This window comes from Cervus canadensis, chromosome 9 (genome assembly GCF_019320065.1).
Source record: "Cervus canadensis isolate Bull #8, Minnesota chromosome 9, ASM1932006v1, whole genome shotgun sequence".
In the NCBI taxonomy this organism is placed as follows: Eukaryota; Metazoa; Chordata; class Mammalia; order Artiodactyla; family Cervidae; genus Cervus; species Cervus canadensis.
The window spans coordinates 63,591,388-63,614,065 of NC_057394.1; the positions used below are offsets into that span (position 1 = coordinate 63,591,388).

At 39.0% G+C, this 22,678-nt stretch overlaps 1 protein-coding gene across 1 annotated transcript in view; it reads right to left on the minus strand.

Moving 5' to 3' along the window:
* Positions 1 to 1,358: 1,358 nt before the first annotated feature.
* NUFIP1 (nuclear FMR1 interacting protein 1) overlaps positions 1,359 to 22,678 on the minus strand; it is a 31,407-nt gene continuing 10,087 nt past the window's right edge. Inside the window, exons 6-10 of the mRNA XM_043477826.1 lie at positions 18,780 to 18,872; positions 14,995 to 15,188; positions 8,310 to 8,426; positions 4,863 to 5,095; positions 1,359 to 3,561 (exon numbers count right to left, since the gene is read on the minus strand). Coding sequence (XP_043333761.1) covers positions 3,445 to 3,561; positions 4,863 to 5,095; positions 8,310 to 8,426; positions 14,995 to 15,188; positions 18,780 to 18,872 — 754 coding nt within the window. The 3' untranslated portion in view covers positions 1,359 to 3,444. The remainder of the gene's footprint in view (positions 3,562 to 4,862; positions 5,096 to 8,309; positions 8,427 to 14,994; positions 15,189 to 18,779; positions 18,873 to 22,678) is intronic.

The window sequence follows — 22,678 nt, forward strand, 5'->3', positions numbered from 1 at the left end:
AATAGAGCAAAAAGATCAAGACAAATTATATAAGTCCAGTGAAAGGATCAGGTCACGAAGTTCCATATTCACTTGGTAAGTCCAGAAAAACAAAAGAAAAAATGGAAAGAAAATAAATCATTTTAGAAATTGTCCTTAGTCCAAGAATGGTACAATTCTTCAGAGTGAAAGGACCATCAGATAAGCAGAATGAATGACATATATTATATCCCACATACCTGGGCATTACTGATGATACTTTAGGACTCCAAGCATAAAAAGAAAACCCAAGGTTTTTCATGAAGGTGAAAATAACTTTTTGCCAATAAAGATAGAATTGGACTGCTGTCTGACTTTTAAGAAGCAATACTGGATACTAGCAATCATGTGTTCAATTTTGAACCTAATACCCTAAACTCATTTTTTTTAATTGAAATGAGGATTCAACATTTAATTACTTGATGATATGCTGCAATAAACCAAAAAAACTAACCCTGGGATAAAGGGAAAAACAGTGAGAAGGAAACAGTGAACTAACAGTTTTCTAAGTAATGATGCATAATGTCAAGACACAAACACACACACAAAGATAATAGAGATGAATCTAAAAAAACTCACATGATTGCACCAGGAGAAGAGGATCCAGGTGGGGAAGTGAAAGAATGCTAAGGTAACTGACTTAATTGGGAGGTGAGTGAAAAATATGGCTACTGATTAGTAAGTAAAGAGAAAAAAAGTAACCCCTAACAAAACAGCAATATGTTGAATTAATTTCAAAGCACTAGGAGGAAAAACAAGGAGGAAAAACAACAATCAATCAAGCCAATAAAATGGTGAAATAAAAACAAGCACAATATTCAGAAAATACAAAATACAATGGCACAACAGTCCAAACATTTCAACTGTTTCAATTAATATGAATGGATTAAATTTCCCAAAGACTCTTAGATTGAACTCCCCTAAACCTGTCTCGAAAATAGAAGCCCACGCAGAAAGTATTAAGGACAAAAAAGAATATCTCATAGTTGTAAAAGGCACAACTCACCAACAGTCACACAATGCTTTCACATCTCTGAAATCAATTCATTAAATGGACATCAAGAATGTAGAAGGTCTGACAATTAACAAGGTAAATCCCAAAAAGAATAGGCAAGGCACCCTTCTCCCCTCAAAACTCAGAATATTTACAAATATTGACCATGCATTCCATAAAGCAGAAACCATACAGGTTACACTCTACCTGCTTGGGAATTGTAAACATACTTAAGCAATTCCTGGGTTAAATATAAAGGGAACTGAATCTGAAATTACCCCCGAGAAATAAACAACAGTCACCACAGCTTAACACTGTTGGACACAGCCAGGGCAGTACACAGTGGGGCATTTTCAGGCTTTACTACATTTAACAAAAAACAAGAAAGACTGAAAATAAAACTTCGCACAATATACCTTAGAGCAGTGATTGTCAAAGCCCCTGGAGACATGATGGTTCTTTGAAAATACACTAGGAGTCTGTGAATTCATTTATATATTTGAAACCTATGGAAATTGCATGCTAACCTGAGATAAAACTGCAGCCTAGTCAAAATTTGAATATTAAATCAGTTTGTAATATTGGTTACTTCTCTGTCCTGTTAAGATGAAGTGGGTTAAGAGTCACACCTTTGAATAATGCAAGGTTTTATTCATTTTTCTTTTACTCCATTAAAGTATTATATGAACTGAATTAATGAATGAACTAGTTGGTAATTTTCCAAAATACGGGGCTCTTTGGAGGAAGAGAGTAAAACAGAATCAAAAGGTCTATATGGTTGTTGCCAGGTTGGGAAACACTGACCTCAATATGACTGTTAATCTCAGGTCTGTGATGTCAGAGTGTCGTGTACCAGATGTTCCAGGATTTGGGGCGGGATCTTTCAGACGTAGAGGAGCAAGAGGGGCAGAGGGCTGCTATCAGCTCTCTTGCCCTACTTCTTGAAGTCAAGATTCATGGATTTCAATAATCATGATGTCAAGTAAAATTAATTTTCCAACTACAAGAGACTAAATTTTAAAAATCTAGCTCCTTTGACTGAATGTCAAGAGAGGAGCTCTAAGAAATGCATTTGAGTCAGCTCTGATGAGATGGATGAACCTAATACAGAGTGAAATAAGTCAGAAAGAGAAAAACAAATATCATACATTAATGCATATATATGGAATCTAGAAAGGAGGTACTGACGAACCTATCTGCAGGCCAGCAGTGGAAACACAGACATAGAGAACAGACACGGACACGGGTAGCAGAGGAGGGAGGAAAGGGTGGGACGGACGGAGAGAGCAGCATGGAAACATACCCGCTACCACGCGGAAAAGAGTCAATGGGAATTTGTTGTATGACTCAGAGAACCCAAACCCGGGATCTGTAACAACTTAGAGGAGTGCGATGGGGTGGGAGGTGGGAGGGAGGCTTAGGAAAGAAGGGACATATGTATACCTGTGGCTAATTCATGTTGATAATACGGCAGAAACCAACACAATACTGTGAAGGAATTACTCTTCAATTAAAAATAAATACATTTAAAAAAAAAAGAGTAGAGCTCTAGCACTAGCTAGCACAAATGACTAGAACATAAAAGACCAGAACCTCTGGCATTATAGGATAAAAAGACCTTAGTAGCTGTTATTTATTTAAAACATATTTTAAAGGTTCAATTACTACCTTTATAAGCAAATTTTAATTCTTTAAAACTCATGTAATATTTCACAAATTACTATTTATACCATAAAAAATTAACTTAACCTCATCAAGTACTATACTTTACATACTTTTCCACAGGAAAAAATTTTTTAAATGTCCAATTCTGAACCATACCAAAAAGAAGCACTTCTACTGAATTGGAACATAAACAGAAGCCATATATCTATAATATTTCAAATGATAAATACCTGAGCTGCCAATAGGTGAATGTCAACATGTCTTTTGAAATAAACAGCAGAAATTTAAATTTCAAGATGTTCTCATTGTTTTAATTTGCTCTGGTTTATTTTAAAATACCCTCCCTTTACAGGGGTTAAAGAGACTCTTCCTCTCTCATTTATTAAAAACAAAATGACTATTTCTCTCCCCAACCTACAGTTCTCCTCAGCTGAATTAAAAAAATTTTTAAGTTTTTTCCCTTACCACTAAATCAACATCTTCAATTCTTATCTGGCCCAAGAGTAGACTTCCTTATACAACAGCAATAAATACAAAGTAGAATTCTGCTAGCAAATATTACATTTGATCCCAACAATACAGACAGTCTTAAAAATCAATTAGGTATTTATTTGTATAGCATCAAAGACTTGAAAATCCTACATAATAGCCCATGAGGCTTACAATTTAATTACTAATCCAGTTGAAAAAAGAATAATTTTCACCCACAAACTTGAGGTTGTTACTATTTTACATGCTTCAGACATGTGTGCTAAAACACCAGATGCCTATTCATCTTTAGTTTTCACAGCAGTAGTATTAAGTCCAAAAAAGTCTTTTTTGATGATGTACCGAACACACTGCAAAATCACATTTCTTTCATGTCGAATGTCCGGAGCTAACAGCTAAAAAATAATAAATAAAAAGATTAGCTTTTAAATAAAATACATCCAAGAAGCACCATCTAAGATATTCTATGTGCCTTCTCTATATGAAGAACACAGAATAATAAATATTTGTATTATATTTACTAATTATTTCACTAAAAAACAATGCAAGAATATCTCCTTTTAACCAAAACTATCGAGGTTTAAACACTAGTATTCAAGGTCCTCTCCAGGAGTATCAAGGAAGGGACGGGAAAATTAGGTTCAGAAGTTTACAATTTTTTACATCTAAAAACCACGTTAAACAGGATTCTCCCAAACTGAAATCGATAAACAATACAGAAACTGGTATGGAGCTATAGTAAATATAGTAATAAACTATCAGTAAATAATCCCAACATTCCTGGTCTTTCAGAATTTCCCACTTTTGTGCTTACTGTAACTGAAAGAAAATCCCTGCTATCTAGAATACATAACCAAGGAATCACATGTGATTTGCCAAGAAGAATAATGTAACTACTCATTTTATTTCTGATGTCAATGTAGTTCAGAAACACCCACACATGAACTTTCAGAAGGAAAACATTTTAAAAATGAAGTTTCCAAAGAAAACATTTTAAGAACGAAGTTTCCTTTACATAGCACCAAAATTTAGGAGAGTACATTTCAGATCAATTTTATTAAGAAGCAACTGTGTCCACATGTAACATGCCATAGTCTGTAGTGACAGAACACTTGAGCCGCAGCACAAGCACTTCTCTAACCAGGCAAAAATCAGACTCTGCACAGAACGTCACCAGGTAGTGATTCCACAATTCCACTAAACATTTCAGAGTATCTCTATCACTCTTAGATATGAAAGTCTTAGATGTCTGAACAGGTTCATGTCCATTACTTAGAATCAAAAGAGGCATTGTTTCTTTATAATTTAAAGAAAAATCATAAGCTTTTGAGCACATCACACTGAGAAAAGTCAACAATGCACAAAATAAACACACAAAAACCTTTTTCTCCCTTTAGCCTGCACTGTATTTAGCTGTGCTTTCAAGGAAAATTTTTAAAAGGTCAGTACACTTGGATACTTTACCAACTACCTAGCCTAGGTTCTTTTATTTTAAGCAGTTTTGAAAATTGTTAATTATCTCACACTTACTGAGTATCATCTATATTCCCAAGGCAGTTTCAGAACGAAGGTACACAGATGACCCTTCAAGAAGCATGTGTCTCTGGCAACCTCAAAACACACACGGATAGACACACACGCACACACACGCCCAGCAGCTCTATTCTCAGGACACGAGAACACAAAGACCGCTTACCATTTCCAGGAGATACGGATGGTGTGTTCTTGGTTCAAATAATGTTCGGTAGTTGAGATCTTTTTTCTTCCTCTTAGGATTTGCGTTTTTAAAGCTTCTCCTTTGGCTCTCACACTTGGCTTCTGAGGACTTTTTAACAGCTGCATTAGCATCTTGACTTGGTTTCTCAGGAGCACTGTTGTGAAGAACCTGGTCTTCTGCCAGAATGTCTGCTTCAGTCTTGATGGGAGCTTCTACACATGATGAAAAACAAACACGAAAATAACAAAGTAAAACACAGGTAAAACTTCCAAAAACAACCAATAAAAACACCCCCCACAATAATCTCCCTCCCCAGCCCTAACAGTTACTTAATTAAAACTGAGCATGTACAGTCTATTATAGAATTTTTCAAATTGGGAACTATAACTGCCAATAACTGAGACTACTGCAAAGAGCTATGGAAAATGATCCCCACGAAAGAAGTAATACCAGATGGAAACTTGGATCTACACAAAGGAATGAAGAGTGCCAGAGACAGTCAATATGTGGATAAATACAAAAGACCTTTTTCATTTGAAAAAATTTTATAAAGATAATTGACAATTGAAAGCAAAAATGCATAATAACAATGTATGTGGGGATTATTAGCATCCACTGAACTAAAACCTGAGAGAATAACACAAAGGAAGGAAAGGGGAAAATCTAAGTATATTGCTGTAAAATTCTTAAATTACAGGAACACCTCGTTGTACTGCGCTTTGATTTAATGGTCTTCAGAGACACAGCATTTTGTACAAATGGAAGGTTTGTGGCAACAATGACCAAGTCTGTTAGCACCATTTTTCCAACACTGTTGGTTCACTTCATGTCTCTGCATCACATTCTGATGATTTCTGCTCAATGTCTCAGACTTTCACTGCTATTGTATGTTACGGTCATGTGTAATCGCTGATCTTTGATACTACTATTAACAACTGTGTTGGGTCACCATGAACCATGTCCCTATAAGACAACCAATTGACAACGTTATGTTCTGACTGCTCCACCTTCCTGCCATTCTCCTCTCTCTCCCCTTCTCCTCAGGCCTCCCTATTCCCTGAGACATCATACTGAAATTAGTATACAGTTAATAACCATACTAATGGTTAATAACCACAGGCTTCCTCAGTGGGTCAGCTGTAAAGAATCCACCTGAAATGCAGGAGCTCCAGGGGATGCGGGTTCGACCCCTGGGTCGGGAAGATCCCCATGAGTAGCAAATGGCAACCCACTCCAATTTTCTTGCCTGTGAAATCCTATGGAGAGAGAAGCCTAGCGGGCTATAGTCCACGGGGTCCCAAAGTAGGACATGACTTAGCGACTAAAACAAAAACAACAGAGATGCTATTTCATGGTTCAGGGAAGGCTCACTTTATTTCCCTGTTTTATGTATTGCAAAATCCTGCTGTGTCAATGTCCTATCCCATCCTATAGCCCAGTAACACTGCAAGTTAGAAATCTGCCAGTGACCTGGATGGCTTAATAAAAGTGAATTCAAATTACATAAAATAATTCTTAAGGCTCAGGAATGTGAAACAAGGACTTTTCCCTGAAGGCAGGACATTTTGGACAATCAGTCAAACTGAATTCATACAAAGGCAAAAGAAGAGCTATGCACCACCTATTGCCACACAAACAAAGATGTAATGGAAGGCAATATAGTTGGCTTCTTTAGACCTAAGCTTTACATCAGCTTTGCCACATACTAGTTTTGCCAGTGTATCCTCTTGAAGCTTCAGTGTCTATAAAATAAAGGGCTGAAACCTTGATCCCTTCCAGTTTCCTCTCTGCCTTCTCAAAGTGGCAGCCCAAAAGGAAGACATGAGTATAAAACTACTAAATATCTTATCTTAGGAATGAGAGAGGAAAGTATTTGTAGAGCTGTTTTTATGGGATTCAGTAATCTAGTAACAGCTTTCTTTGCTATCACCTGTCATAAATACACAAGATAAGCAGGAAACGTAATATGTGTTTAAAGAATAACTTCATCTTCATATCAGTGTACTGGAAACAAGAGTAAGGAACTAAATACTGTTTTTCTTAAAATTCAAAAAAAAAAAAAAAGAAGAGGCAACCATCTGTAAAGGACTCCTCTGATAAAGCCAAAGTAGATTATATTTCAAAATTCAAGCAGCCTTTAACCAGTTACCATAGTAAAGCTTGGCCTTTCAAAAAGAGGGGAAAAAAAACTCCTATGTTATAGATACCCAGATCTAAAACTTACCTGTCATATTAAAGCCCAACTCTTCCTTCTTCAGCATCTTCCAACTAATAAACATTGATTTTCTCTAGCTTAGTCAACATTAAAAGTCCTGCCATCTTCACCCAATTACATTTAAATCTCCCCTTCATCCTACATTTTCACTTTGAAGACCCTCTATTCCTGTCTTCAGTAGAGGCCCTACCATGATGACGCATCTGAGACATACACTCAGAATTCTCTTGTGACTGGTGAAGCCCAGATATAACAACCACGCAGAGCCAGGTTCAGAGGTGCAACAGGACACATGGTCATTCACTAAACAAACGCAGGGTTACTGACGTGAACCTTGGCTTGAGTTGCCCATACTGCCAAGCCTATTCGTAGCCCTTTCAGGAGGCCCTAAAAGAGATGCTAGATATTGAGTGGGTTTATCACCATCGCTTTTTTGGGGGGAGGGGGAGTTTGTCATCATCTTTTAACATTAAAACATGTATCCTGAATAACGTTAACTTCTCAGAACCACTCTCAAAAGGATTCCATGTCTCCCAACCTTAAAAATACACAGGCTAATGCAACACAAGCATATATGATTCCTGTGTTCTCCAAATGAGGCAGTTTAGGTAAATGTGCTCTATAAGGAGCAATGCCCCATATACAGGTAAGGAATTGTACCATCCTCTTTGTCATAAAGGACCTCTCACCTCATTTAAAACCCCAGTCTTTCACTTGAAAGATTTTATTGTATAAAAGTTCCACAGATAAAAAATTTAGAGGAAAATGAGTATTTGGTCCAAAAAAAAAAAAAGGAAAAATAATCAAGATTTTAGGGCTTTTATTTTTTCTTTTGTAAGGTGTGAAACATGTTAAGACAAGGATTCTTGAGAGTGGGAAGAAGTAACTAACTTCCTTTGCTTTATCTGTTAGAATTTTCTCTGATTCATTAGTGGATATTCTCTCTTCCCTCCCTCTTCTCTCATTATGTTGTTTTTGCCCCTCTCTCCTAGAGGAGCAACACAGTTCTCCATCTCTCCCACTTACGTCCATCCCATGCTAACTCCTGAATCAAATGAGAAAGGAATTTGAGGCTCAACTAAAGAACGTGCACGACACATCTCGTTCTCAGATACACACACGTGAAAGGATGCTACTGTCACACAGTGTACACCAAAGGCAACAGCGGAAGGACACACACCCAACCGTCAGCGCCTGAAGCCGAGGCTTACCTTCTGGCTCGCTCTCTGACCCCGAGAGGCTGCCATAGCTGCTCATCAGGGAGCACAGCGCTGGGGTCACCTCCTTGGGGATGACGGCGCTCTGCGGTCTCTCCTCTTTGTCAGATTCTGGAACAGGGAGCACCGAGAATGAAACTGTGTACCAAAAACACCTACCCACATAAACAAGGAAGCTGACAGCCCCCCACTCCCTTATGTGCTAGTGAAAAGAAAGCCCTTTCTGATCACTTCCTCAATCTTCCTGAAAAAGAAATCCAGGAGACTTGAAAACTTTCCCCTTGGTTTAAATCTTTACAGTCAGAAAAGCTATCTGCTCCAAAGAGAAAACAGAGGGGCAAATGGAGCTGTACGCAACTCAAGTCTCTTACCAAGCTCACTGGTATGGAACCTGGGTCTTCTCTGAATGAATCAGACAGTCTTTGTCATTAATTATTTTATGCTATTAATTAATTTTATTACAGTACCAGGAAGGCCATAAATGTATTTAACATCACTGGACTAGGATCATGGACTCTGAAAATCAGATTTGGAGTAAATATAAATGGCCACTCTTTTTAAGACTGGTTTAGAGGGTACAAGTAGTATTTCAACCTTTCTACAGTTAAAGGCACAAACATACACTTCACTGAATCTGGCCTAAATTTTTATTATTTAGAATTTCTAAGAACTTAAGTAAACAAGCCAAGTATGAGAATTTAGCGAGTACTAAGAGACTGCCAGAGGTAAAGTGTTTGATCAGAGCCCAGCAAGTTTAGTTGTAGCCCCAGGACACCACCTATTGCATTTATTTTTGGCAGCTCTGAAAGTGTATTACATTCATTGTGAACAAGTCAATAGTGCCTGACGGAAGAATGAAGACAATAACTTGCCTGTGTAATGAACCAGCTCGATCCACAACCAATATGAAATGTTTCAAGACAGCACTGAACATTCACCAAGTCAGTCTAAGGAAACCAAAGCATGCCAGTAGGAAAAAGGAGTGTAATTTTATATGAGTATGGAACTACCAACTTCTGGCAGATGAAGTTAAATCCTCTGTCTCCACCAATCCACACTGCCCAGTACCCACTCCAAAAACTGCTCTTTGTCCATTTTGAGCTAACTTATTATCTTTTCTCCTGAATTAATAAAGGGGAATTGAAAATATGCAGTTTTATTTATAAATTACTAGTGGATAAAACAGAATCTGCAACAATATTAGTGTGGAGAATGTTCATCTCATTGTTTTAAACGATGATAGGCCAAAACGCAGACACACCAGAGAGTACAATACAGATGACTATATAGTGCTCTTTAAAAGCATGAGCACAGTTAACCCTTTTGAAGTATCACCTTCACTATTAAGTAAAGGTGATAAAACCAAAATTCAAGAGAATCTGAACTGGATGATCCCTCAGGTAACACAACTATACAACAGCTGGGTCAAATTTAAATCCTGGCTACCTGACCCTAAATCCCAAGTATTAAGTAGTGGGCTAGAATATCTCCTACAGATACATAAAGTCTTCTGATAATTAAGTCACCCTACCAAGCCCTCTCTATGATCAAGAATAACGCTAAGAAATGTCTTTCAGCTACAGCCCATTTCTCTGCTCCCTTTCACAGCAAAACCCCAACTACTTATATAACTCACCAGGGAAGTCGCCTGGGCCTGAAATTTCCTACAACTATCTGACCCTCTAGAATCTACTCCAATCTGTCTTTCAGGCCCACCACACCAGCAAACTTTTTCTTCCAAGTTCACCGGATTCTTCTGTGTTGCCAAGTCTAGAGGTCACCTGTTGGTGTTCACCTTATCTAACCTAGTGACAACATCTGACAGTACAACCGACCCTTGAACAACACAGGCTTGAAGTTCATAGGTCCACTCACACACAAGTATTTTTCAATACTAAATACTACTGAAACCAACCTGCGATTAGCTGAATCCATGGATTCAGGGCGGTGGATGCAGAACCACATCACATGAAAGGCAAACTACAGGTTGGACTCGAGTTTTCAAGCACGTGGAGGGCAGACGCTCCTAACCTCTGCAATTGTTCAAGGTCAACGGGAGACCTTCCTGTGACTTCCAGAACCCTTTCACTTCGCTTTCCTTTCCCAGTCTCCCTACTAATTTCTCCTCTTTGACCAACTTCAAAATTCCTGAGTGTCCCTGGGTCCAGTCCTCAGCAACCTTTCCCTCTGTGCCTCTTTCTCCTCTTATGATCTCACTGTACCTCAAATCTTAAAGTATTAGAGGCCAATAAATCACAACTGTATACCTTGTTTTCCCCTAAACCCCAGAATAAACCATTGTTCAACATCTCTACTCAGATATCAAACCAGCATCTGAAAGGTTAGCATGCCCCAAAACAAAAAACACTTGATTTCTCCTCCAAACATGCCTGCCAGTTAGCCTCCATCTCAGTAAATGCCAGCTCTTTTCAATGGTTATACCAAAACCTAGCAATCATCCTGACTCTTCTCTTTCTCACACACCATATCCAAACTGGCAACAATTACCAGCTGGCAACAAATACTGCCAGCTCTGTTTTGAACATATATCCAGAATCATACTCATTACTTCACTCCTACAACTGCAGTACAAGTCAACATGTCTTACCTAGACAGTTCTAGCATCCTCCTGAAAGAACAGCCTGATATGACCTGCCCACCGCTGCAGTCCATTCGCCACTTTAACACATCACACCACCTCTCTGCTCAACCTCAGAGTCAAGTCCCAAGTCCCTTCCTGCCTCAGACAGGACCCTGTTAGAGCTGGTCCCTCACCACTTTCTTCCTGGCTTACTCCACCCCAACCCTGCTCTCCCCCCAGTACACCAGCAAGCTCTCCCCGTGCCGTGTTTGCACTTGTTGCTTTCTTTGCTTGGAAAACCCTCACGTCTCAGCCCCTGATTTCACTCAGATTTCTTAGTACCCCCTTATCAGATATGCCTTCGCTAATTATACTAAATAGCACACTCCTTTCTCCAACTGCCATTCTCAGTTCTTTTCCTTGACTTTACTCATCCTCATGAAGGATATCAACCCATATTTATTTACTGTAGCTTCCCCAAGCAGAACATAAGGTTCAGGAGAGAAGGGGTTTGGCTTTGTTCAGTATACTGTATCCTCTGAGCCTAGAACAGTACATAAATGCTCAACAAATATTTGAAGAACAAACTGTTGCATGAATGAGTTAAATAAGGACAAGTTCAAAACAGGTAACTAGAACAGAATGACTGACCTATGCCGAGGTGGGGCCATAACAGAAAACTGGCTTCATCTGGATTCAAAGACTATTTCGTTTTTTCAATAAAATGATTCTATTTTTCTTAAAAAATCACATATATGTATCTTAAGAAAAATACTGAGGGATATAAAACGTGAGCAATGGCTGTCTCCATAAGTTAAGGAAGTATATTGCTTTTTATTTTATGCTTTTCCATTTTTTCCCCCTATTTTTTGCATCATTTTTATAATCAAGAAATGAATTATAAAGAAAACACAGGAAAATGAAACCTGGAGGCAAGAATTTCCTCACAATTCAAGAAGCGGACTGCATAGCTTTAAGTGGCCTACATATCAACCCTTCTTCCTGCCTTCTTTTTTTTCTAGACTTTATATTTTGAATCCATTTTAGATTTACACAAGCATTGCAAAGCTAGTGCCAAGATTTTCCATAAACCCTTCACCTAGCTTCCCCTAATGCTAACATCTTACATAACTACAGTGCATTTACCATAGCTACAAATGAACACTGGGAGAGCACCACCACCTAAGCTACAGACCGCGCTGCAACTTCACCAGTCCCCACTGCCGTCCCTCCTCCACTCCAGGAGTCCCTCCTCCGCTCCAGGAGTCCCTCCTCCCCAGCGCATCGCTCAGCCTCCAGGCGCCTCATCTGCGCCCTCTCTCATCCCGCGACAATCTTCAGGATTTCCCCGCCTTTCACCAACTTGACTGTTTTTTTTTTTTTTTTTCAACTTGACTGTTTAAAGATTGCTGGTCAATTACTGCAGAAGATCCCTTAGCTGGGTCTGATGTTTTCTGATGGTCGAGGTTATGGATTTTAGGCAGTGTCCTTCTCATCGTGTATCCGGGGGGACACATCAACCCGACTTATTACTGGTGATGTCAGCCGTGACCACTTATGGGTCTCCACCATAAAGGTACTATTCTTCTCTTTCCTTACTCTATTTCTAGAAACAAGTCACTAAGTCCAGCCCACATTCAAGGGGAAGGAAATTAAGCTCTATCTCTTGGAATAAGGAATAGCAAAGAATTTTAGACGGATGTTAAAACCACAACCTGGGTGGTTGGTGTACTCATTACTAGGAGTGCCCTACAGCTCACTATACGTAACTGCCTTCCTAAGGGTAAGAGCTAGGAGTTCACACGAATGAACAGCTCTTTTCTTATTTCATTACCTACAGTTATGTTCTGGGGACACACCACATATGACTCTGGCTCATGTGAAGGAAGCTTCTCTAAACAAGGTAAAACTGATAAACTGGAGAGTTGAGATGCTGAGAATATTTAGGGTATGTGGGAAAAAAAGGGTACATGTGGTTTCCTGGAGCTATACTTGGGAGTGGAAAGTTGAAAAACCAATGCTCTAAAACATAGATTTGTAAAGTGTAAAAGTCCAGAAGAAATCCCAAGTAAAGGATAACAGGAATTTAAATGGAACCTTTCCTACAAAATCAATCGACCATAATTTGATTGTTGGTATTCTGATTTCCTCAAAGAACAACATCACTAATATATAGCTTACTTTTAGGATTTTTGTATTCAAGCCTTACATGTTCATCTCTGACCTTCACAAAAGTAAGGGTTTCAACATTAAGCCACAACAAAATGACTTGATATATCTCACTCAACTGCTCCTAGGAACCTGACTGAATGTTTTCTATTATGAGGATGAAAGGTATTTAACTACTGTTTCTCAAGTCTAAAGTGTTCTCTTGAAGATCTAGACACAGGCTTAAATACAGGCAAGATACAGTCGTCTTTTCGTTAGTGCTTCACCGGACTAGCACACACTGAAACACTTCTTTAAAAAATGGGAAAACAATTACCCAACCAGAGCTAACAATACGAAGGCAAAGACTATTCAACACTACAGAACCGTTCAAATGTTCATTTAGAAAGTTGCATAAAGCGAAGAACTACGTAATTTTCAAGTTAGTTAATGTTCGTAACAGTAGTCTTCATATTTGTGTTTCAAGTATTTTAATGACGTGGAAGTTTCTATTTAGGCACAGATTGTATTTCATCATCAAGGTCAGAAGCTGTAAGCTTGAATAAGTATGTGGGCACTCTCCCAACATTTTTTGAAGGGAAAAAAAAAACACAAATCAGTGCCCAAGAGTAAACTGAGCCCTGGCCCCGAATGTCTCCTGCCCTTTCCTCACTATTAGCAAGGATAAGAAGATGCTTTTTTAAAACTCTCTTCCACATCTCAACTATCCTAGACCCATACAACATAGATTTGCTTTTTGGGGCCAGATTCAGATTTCACATTTGGAGGTAGTACAGTATACTAGGAGTAAGACTCCTAACTCTGACTCTGTCACTAACTAGCGGTATGACTAAGGTAAATGACTCTAAGTTCCTCGGTTCAAAAACGGAAGCAGCAACTGCATGTACATGAAAGACTCTTATGAAGCAAAGAGCTACTATACACAAAGCACTCAGAGCAAAGTTAAGTACCTTACTTAATAAGTGTTAGTTGGTGTTAAAATATGTATTACTACTATTCCTACTGAATTTTATCTTGTCATTCTTAGCCCAACATTTCCTTATGCCAAGATCTTTTTCCATCCTGATTTAGTCAATGAAGCAGTCCCCCCTCCATTTCTTCCCATCCTTTAAGTTCAATAATCGGCTGTGTGATTATCGTAGAAGCCACCTTCCCCCAAGCTGAGCAGGGCCTGCTGGCAAACCTACAACAACCCCTCATCAGTCCACTCACTGGTGACCCGCCTTTGCAGAAGCAGCAGCACTAGGAACTAGATAAAGCCTCACACCTTGTTACTGGAAGGGAAGATGGCAAAATATTTACACTGATGTTTTCATTTTTCAGAAGAGAAACGAAGCCTTAGAGGCTGAATGATATCTTTCTGTGACAGCAACATTTCTGTCCTTTAATTTTTCAACTTGTAAGCAAGAGTAAATTTATCTCCCAAATTCTAGAGGGAACTCAAGAATAAATAATAAACATATAAATATATTCTATGCTGTGAGGAAGAACCGTATTATTTAATATACTGAATTAATGTTATTTATCCAAAGAGACCAGTTTCATGCTGAGCAGCATAAATACTGGCTTCCCTTGGAATACTGCTTTCTAGGTGGGAAAATTCATCTAATGGTGTAAATGTGAATTCACAGCATCAATACATTCAAAACAGTCTTAAGATATTTTTAAAGATTATATGATACTATACAAATTACCCAATAAATATAACCTTTCTCCCACATTCTGCGTGCTTCATGCATTCATTCCCAAGATTCATAAAAAGTTTCTTAAAGTGACGTTTTAAATAAGACACTCCTATTAGGAACAAAAGCATCATTCTACTTTTTTACATTTTTACCATTAAACTCTCCATAAACAAGGATGTGAAGAATGAACTTCTGCATCATTGTCTATACTCTTAAAAACACGGTGTTTTCCTATTTAGCTTACCAGAATCAGTGTTTACCAAAACACCGAGGGGGTCTGAATTTGCCTCAGGTGGACTTTCAGGCTTCAAATCACACAAATGATTGCCTGATCCAGCAGCTGTTCTCTGTTCAGAATGGCCATTTTTCCATTTGTGATGTTTGCCAGGACTTTGGATTTTTGCCATCTGCGAATGTCTGGTCATCCCCTTCATCTTACTGCAGTAAGAAAAATGCAATTCTTAATATAAAAGGCACTGACCTTTCAAGAAAAATTTGAAAAAGATTGCTAAATGCAAAAGAAACTTAACTGTCAAATCAATTACTTGTCACCTACTACACTAAAGAGATCAGAAAAAAATAAACTCAATGGCTTCCAAAGACAGAATGTTAAATGAAAACACACAATATATCATACTTGATCAATTCCAAATTGCCCATTTCCTTCCATAAATTTCCTTCCCTCTAAATTGGGCTATGTTGTACAATCAACAGCAAGTGAGTTTACCTGGCAGCATTCTTTCATTCCTATCATACATAAGATAAAATGGTCCTCGGGGCTTCCCAGGTGGCCCGACTGGTAAAGAACCCGCCTGTCAGTGCAGGTGTGGGTTCCAACCCTGGATTTGGAAGATCCCCTGGAGGAGGACAGGGCAACCCACTCCAGTATTCTTGTCTGGAGAATTCCATGGACAGAGGAGCCTGGCAGGCTACAGTCCACGGGGTTGCAATGAGCTGGACAAGACTGAAGCGACATAGCACACAAAATACTCCTTAGACTTTACGAAGTGTGTTAACTCTTATCTACTTAATTTTAAGGAGTCTTAAAGTTTCTGACGATTTTACAAACATGCTACCTTGTTTCTTGTTTGAGCTTCATGATAACGCCTTGAAACAGATTAGACAGGTATTGGGTTGGCAAAAGGGTTCTGGTTTTTCCAGAACCTTTTTCAGAATCTTACAGAAAAACCCAAACAAATATTTTGGCCAACTCAATTATTATTCTCTTCATGTTACAGGGGGATAAACTTAAAGATCACAGACCAAGCACAATTTCACAGCTAGCTCAAATCAAGTGCCCTCTCAAACCACCTTAATTACTATACTTAAGAGGAAAACAAATAATTATGTGAGCACATGCTTACGGAAACTATGCACAGGAAAAAAAAAAAGACCTTTTGAAAAAAGGCTCATTACATATACTCTCAATGGACAGTAATACAAGGTAAGAAAATAATACTAAGGCATATAATAATAAGCTTAAAGCTAGTGATGAAAAGAAAATCTTAAAAGCAACCAGAGATAAAAGGTATTTTACATAGAGGAACAAGGTAATGGTAACAGCAGGTTTCTCTTGGAAACCATGCAAATAAGAAAACAGAGGGGCAACATCTTTAAAGTACTGTAAATATCAAAAACACCATTAACCTAGAACTGCATATCTAGCAAAATTATGTGGACTGTAGCCCACCAGGCTCCTCTGTCCATGGGATTCTCCAGGCAAGAATACTGGAGTGGGTTGCCATTTCCTTCTCCATCAAATAGGAAGGTAAAATAAAGATCTCTTCAGACACATAAAGCTGAAAGAAGTTATCTTCAGCACACCCTCACTATAAGAAATGTTAAAGGAAGTCTTTTAGGCAAAAGAAAAATAGCATCAGATGGAAAGATGATCTACACTCAAGAATGAAGGCTACGAGAAATGGTTAACCACACAGGCACCCTAGCCATCAGCTAACTAACCGCTGGCTGTGACTCTGTCAAGATCAGCAGATAACCCCCAACTGACCTCAGATACGTGTGCTATTGAGACTAACATATGAGAGGGGAAAAAAAACGCATAACAAGACACCTATCAAGAGTAAAAAGGCAAGCCACTAGTTGCAAGACTGCATCTGCACCACCTACACTCTATACAAAAAATGACCAGTATCTAAGTAAGTAACGCCTACAAATCAAGAAAAGCAACTCTATTAAAAAACAGTCAAAGACTTGAACTGGCACTTCATAAGAGAATATTAAAATGACCAGTAAGCATATAAAAAGATGCCCAACATCATTAGTCATGAGGGAAATGGCATGACATAAGAAAAAGGTATAATGTATAACAATACCACATATTGAACAGGACACAGAGAAATGAGATGCAGAGTCAGTAGGCATATAAATCAATACAACCATTTCAGAAAACTGTTTGCCTATATCTGTCATAACTAAACACACAGTAAGCAAGCACTCATGTCCACAGAAGACACTTAGAAGAATGTTCACAGCAGTTTTACTCACAACAGCCCAAAGGAGAGACAACCCAAACGTCCAACAGCAGAATGAATGTATCGGCATGGCCAAAAAGTTTGCTCCGTTGTTTCCATACCACCTTACAGAAAAACCAGAATGAACTTTTTGGCCAACCCAGATATGTTCTCACACCTGAGTTCTATACAGCAGTTAAGAATGGATTTACAGCTATATACAACAATATGGATGAACAGCACAAAATAATTTTGAGCCATAGAAACTATACCAAAGAAGATATACTATGTGATTCCACTTATACAAGGTTCCGCTTCCCTGGGGCTCAACTGCTAAAGAATCCACCTGCAATGCGGGAGACCTGGGTTCAATCTCTGGGTTGGGAAGATCCCCTGGAGAAGGAATAGGCTACCCACTCCAGTATTCTGGCCTGGGAGAATTCCATGGACTGTATAGTCCATGGGGTCGCAAAGAGTTGGACACAACCGAGCGAATTCCACTTCCACTTTCATACAAAGTCCCAAGAACAAGTAAAATAAATCTATGATGATAGAACTCAAAAGAGGTTACCTTTGTGGGGAGGCATGGAACTAGGTAGGAAGGTCTAAGAGAGAAAAGCTCTGTGAGGTAAATACATTCTATATATTATTAATCTATGTGGAAGTTACATGGGTATGTAGGTATGTGTGCATGGACAAATTCATCGAGTTGTACACAATACAAAATAAAATGGGAAAGTTCTGTGAAGGTGAGGTACTAGGGAAATGGGACGTCTCATACACTGCTGCTGGGAGAGTAAAATGGGATAGCTTGTATGACAGATATTTGGCAGTTAGCTATCAATATTATGAATATATGTCTCTGACTCAGCAAATCCACCTCTAGGAACGCACCTTCAGAAATATCTGCACGTGTAAAATTTATGTACAGGGCAATAAGGGCAACTTTTTATCAGTAAAAGATTGAAAATGAATGTCTGTCAATAGAGAATTGATTTAAGGAAAAAAAAGACGACCTTGTCAGGATATTCCTACACACCCTCAGACAATGAGGAGTCTTGTTTATATATTAATACAGGACAGTTTATTATTTGGCTAAAAAAAGCAAGATGGAAGACTATATCAAAAAAGGAAAAAAACAAAAAAGACTATTATCTATGTGATGTATACAAATAAGATATCTCTAGAAGGACAAAACGGGTTGCCTCTGGGAAAGAGAACTGTTCAGCCAGGGGACAAAGACAGAAAAGACCTGTTAATATAAACCATTTTGAAAACCATGTAAGTATAGGGTATTATTATACTCCTACTATACCTATGAGTACAGGTATATTATTTTAAAATATAGTTTTAAAAATTCAGCAAAAAAGTTACAAAAGCAAAAATTTCAGAATTGAAAATACAGAAGTTTTAGGATTTGGGTGTGTCCTCTGCAAAAATTTCAGAATTGAAAATACAGAAGTTTTAGGATTTGGGTGTGTCCTCTTTTTATTATTTGTAAGAATGCACATTCATTTAAAGCGAGCACTGAGAGTGCAAGCAGCTTTCAGGAACTCACCCATACTGTGTCGTCGTCAACACCGCTCCTCTCTTTTCCTTCTCAAGTTTTAACTTTTTCTTCCTTTCAATATTAGCCAGAGTTGGGTAGTTTCTAGAAAACAATAAGAATCCATTAGAAAAGGGCTTTTAGAGTACAGTTTTAATTATGCAGTCAAGCAATTGCTGCATTTAACAGTTTTGGTTTAACTAAAAATGACTGACACAGTAAATTGATATAAACTTTTAATTCCTTCTAGATTTTTTTAAGGGTAACAAAAGTAGCCTACAACGATGCTACTCCAGATTTTTTCAGGGTAAAAAAAGTAGGTCTACAACGATGTAGACCGGTGGCCAGTCCACAAACTCTGCTACCAGGTAAGGAACTTACAGTAGAATGCAAGTCAAATATATAATGTGATGAAATGGATGTAATTCATATGTTTGGCACATATCCATAAATACTGTAAAAAAAATGTATTTTCTTAGGCATGTACTTATGCAAACACATACTAGTAGGTATATCCAAAGTTACCAAGATAAGGAAGAGACACTTCTCAAAAAATAAACAGTCCACCAGGAAGGACAAGAAAAGCATGGTTATTTCTAAAAGAACAACTATAACAAGGTACAAAATAAATTAAGCACCCCCTTGGGAGTACAAAGATTGGAGGGTGGGGAGGAAAGATCATTATCTAGATGAAGAAATCCACAAAGAAAGGAACACAAAAGACACTGGCCTTAAATGGTGTTAACAGACACAAATCCAATGGGAGAATGTCAGTGTTCTAAGCAGAGCAGACAACGCAGACAAACCAAGGTCTAAAAGTGAGAGAGATACCCAGGGAGTAGCAAGTGGTTCATTTTGGATGCAACAGTTACAGGCAATCAGACCAGAAAGGGAGGCGGGGGCCCAAATATGCCTTGAATGCCATACTAGAAAGCCTATTTTTGATTCAGGGGTGATGGGGAGCCACTGAAAGTTATGAACAGGGAGAGAGATGAACAAGGCAGTAAGTGAGATTAAATCTGACAGCAGTGTTCAAGATGAATTGCTCTGACAAAGCTTTCTTTGTTCCTTGGCACAGCTGTGGGGAAATGGAGGCACCAAACTCTGGTGGTGAGAGGAACAGATCCTAGGAGGGCGAACACAGAAGCTCTCCTACCACTCAGCCTGGCTGCTCATCAGAATGAATTCTGAGAAACATCAACACACTGCGTTCTGCCATTATTTCGAGGACACTGTTTCCACCCTTCTTTTTATAACATCTGCATCACTGATGTGCACAGCTCAGACAATATGCAGCTCATGGGCTGGGCACATTGGAAGATAAGAATGGAAATGACATTGAGTAAGCGGTGAAGTAATTAGAAAAAAAAGCGATGGATTTCAGCGAGGACAGGACAAAGCAATCTACCCAGCCAAGAAAAATGAACTTCATAAATAAAACATGATTAATGTACAAGCTATAAATAAACATTAGAGGAAAAGACCAAGGTCACAGGAGATAAAATCTGACAGCCAGTCAGCACCACATGACTACACTTTCGGAAAGCAAACAGAAGGACCCCAGCGCAGGTACAAGTGTGAAGTCCTCCTCTCACGACGCTCAAAAGTGACCAGAAACTCTCAGGGCGACACAGCCAGCTTTGTACCGCGAAACTGAAAAGGAATGTTGAGGAAAAACCAAACTTGGGAGGGATTCAGAAGGGACTCACAGATGATTAACAGGACGAAAAATAAAACCTCCGAAGAAAGATGAAGGGAACTGGAACAACTTGCAGCCTTTAAAAGAGGAAGAGAAGTGACAAAAACACCACAATCTTAAGAAGATGGCCGACAGCTGTTCGCCATCTGAAGACAAACTCCACATAAGCAGAGATGACGAGGGAAAAGGTGATGACTTTCACAGGCCCCGCAGTGTCTAGACATGTAACGCACAGCTACTCCACACTTCTCACATCTCTGAAATTCACTTATTCTTACTATTTGTGTTTCTTTAACATTTCTCTTCTGAGTATTGCAGACCAACCCTCACTTAACATGTTGGGCTATATGCTAAACACAAGGACGTGGTCCTACAGTGGTGCGTGAATAAGCAAGCAGGCGGTGTGGAAGTGCTTCTCAATGATAAGGAATATACAGAATTTGTGACAGCAAGTGGATTTTAGGTGAGATACAAGAAACAACCCCTTAAATGAGACATCAAGGATGTTGTGGAAATTCCTTTGGTGGAAGTCTTTTAAAAAAAACAGCTCACTTTTTCTTTCTGGCTGATTAAAGTTATCACTTTCCTAAAGGTAGTGGCTGTTTATAACCCTCCCAAAGTTGTAAGATTTTGTTTTTCAGTGCTTAAATAAAACTTTCTTCCCCAAAGTTATACCACTCCCAGGAACACAAGACCTAGTTATACATACAACGATCATCAGGAAGCTCCCTCCAGCAACATACTACTGAGATACAAGATTAAGGAAAAGTCTGGATCTTGGATATAGATACAGTTCAGGTTTCTAAAATACACAAACACACAGCAAACTGTTGGAAAAAATATCACAAATGGTCTTACACTGACTGCACAGTTACATAATGATAAAGCTTAGTTCAATATCTCCTGGTAAAGAATGGATGTTATGAAGCTATAAAGACTGTGAGAAGTGATATTTTCACAGTTGGTTTCTCTATTTTTATCACTTTTCTCCCTACTTCCATCTTTCCCCAACATCCCAAAAGGAAATGACCCTGAAACTGTAACACTTTTTTTCTTTCTCTCTTTCACTTCTTAACTCCTCTTTGCCTTCCCCTTGCCTAAGCCATAAGCCTCCAGTGACAGCTCTTGAGCCCCAGAGTCAATAAATGGGCAACACGGAACCAATAATTATCTTGGCACATCTCATTCTGGTTATATCTTACCCTTTCCTTCTCAAATCTCCACCCACTCACTGGCTTTTCCCTTAAGCCTGTTCTCTAGAAAAACACAATCTCTCTGGACTCTCACTGAACCACAGCTGCTTCAACCCGACTACATTTTTATTTCAAAGTCTTTTCAAACTTCAAAAAGATGTAGCATTCTTCAGGAGCACACCCCCGCTGCTGGAATTCTGCAAGAACTGGGGGCGCAACTGTTCAGCGTTTCCTCAGAGCCAGTTAACTGCTGCAGTAAATAACACAGAGCTACTCCACCTAGCGGACACCCCATTGGCTCTGAGGTGGGTTTCAGTCTTGAAAAGCCAGGCTTTGGAAATGAACCTCTCTCACTCAATTTTCCCTAATGCCAAATCATACAGCGTTTGTACCCCCAGAAGATGGGAATGAAGAAAGAATCACTTTGAGTTTTTTCGGCTGCAGTCTCTTTTTTTGCAGATTATTAGTGGAAAGCCTTAAGGTTTTTAATTGAACAGAACTCCGCATGTTTATCGGAACTAGACATTAGAAAAGAATAAATACCACCTTAAAATAAATTGGGGTGGGGAGAGGGGTGGCATGACCCCTCTTACAAGAAGTCTTACAAAACGATCTGATTTCTCTGCCTTCGAAAGACACCAGGTATCCCTTGACTGACAGTGTTAGCCCCACATGGCAAAAATGAAGACTTCTGTTGCCTGTGGTCTCCTGGCGATTTATAGATCTTCCTACGTCCCCTATTAGAGTGAGGGTCTTAAGGGCAAGAGTCTACCCCTGTTTTTCAGGACCCTTGGTCATATACAAAACAAGCTTTGCCTTTTCAAATACTGAACGCCATGCTGCGCTAAGTCACCTCAGTCGTGTCCAACTCTTTGCAACTCTGTGGGCTGTAACCACCAGGCTCCTTTGTCCATGGGATTCTCCAGGCAAGAATACTGGAGTGGGTTGCCATGCCCTCCTCCAGGGGATCGTCCCGACCCAGGGATCGAACCTATGTCTCTTACGTCTCCTGCATTGGC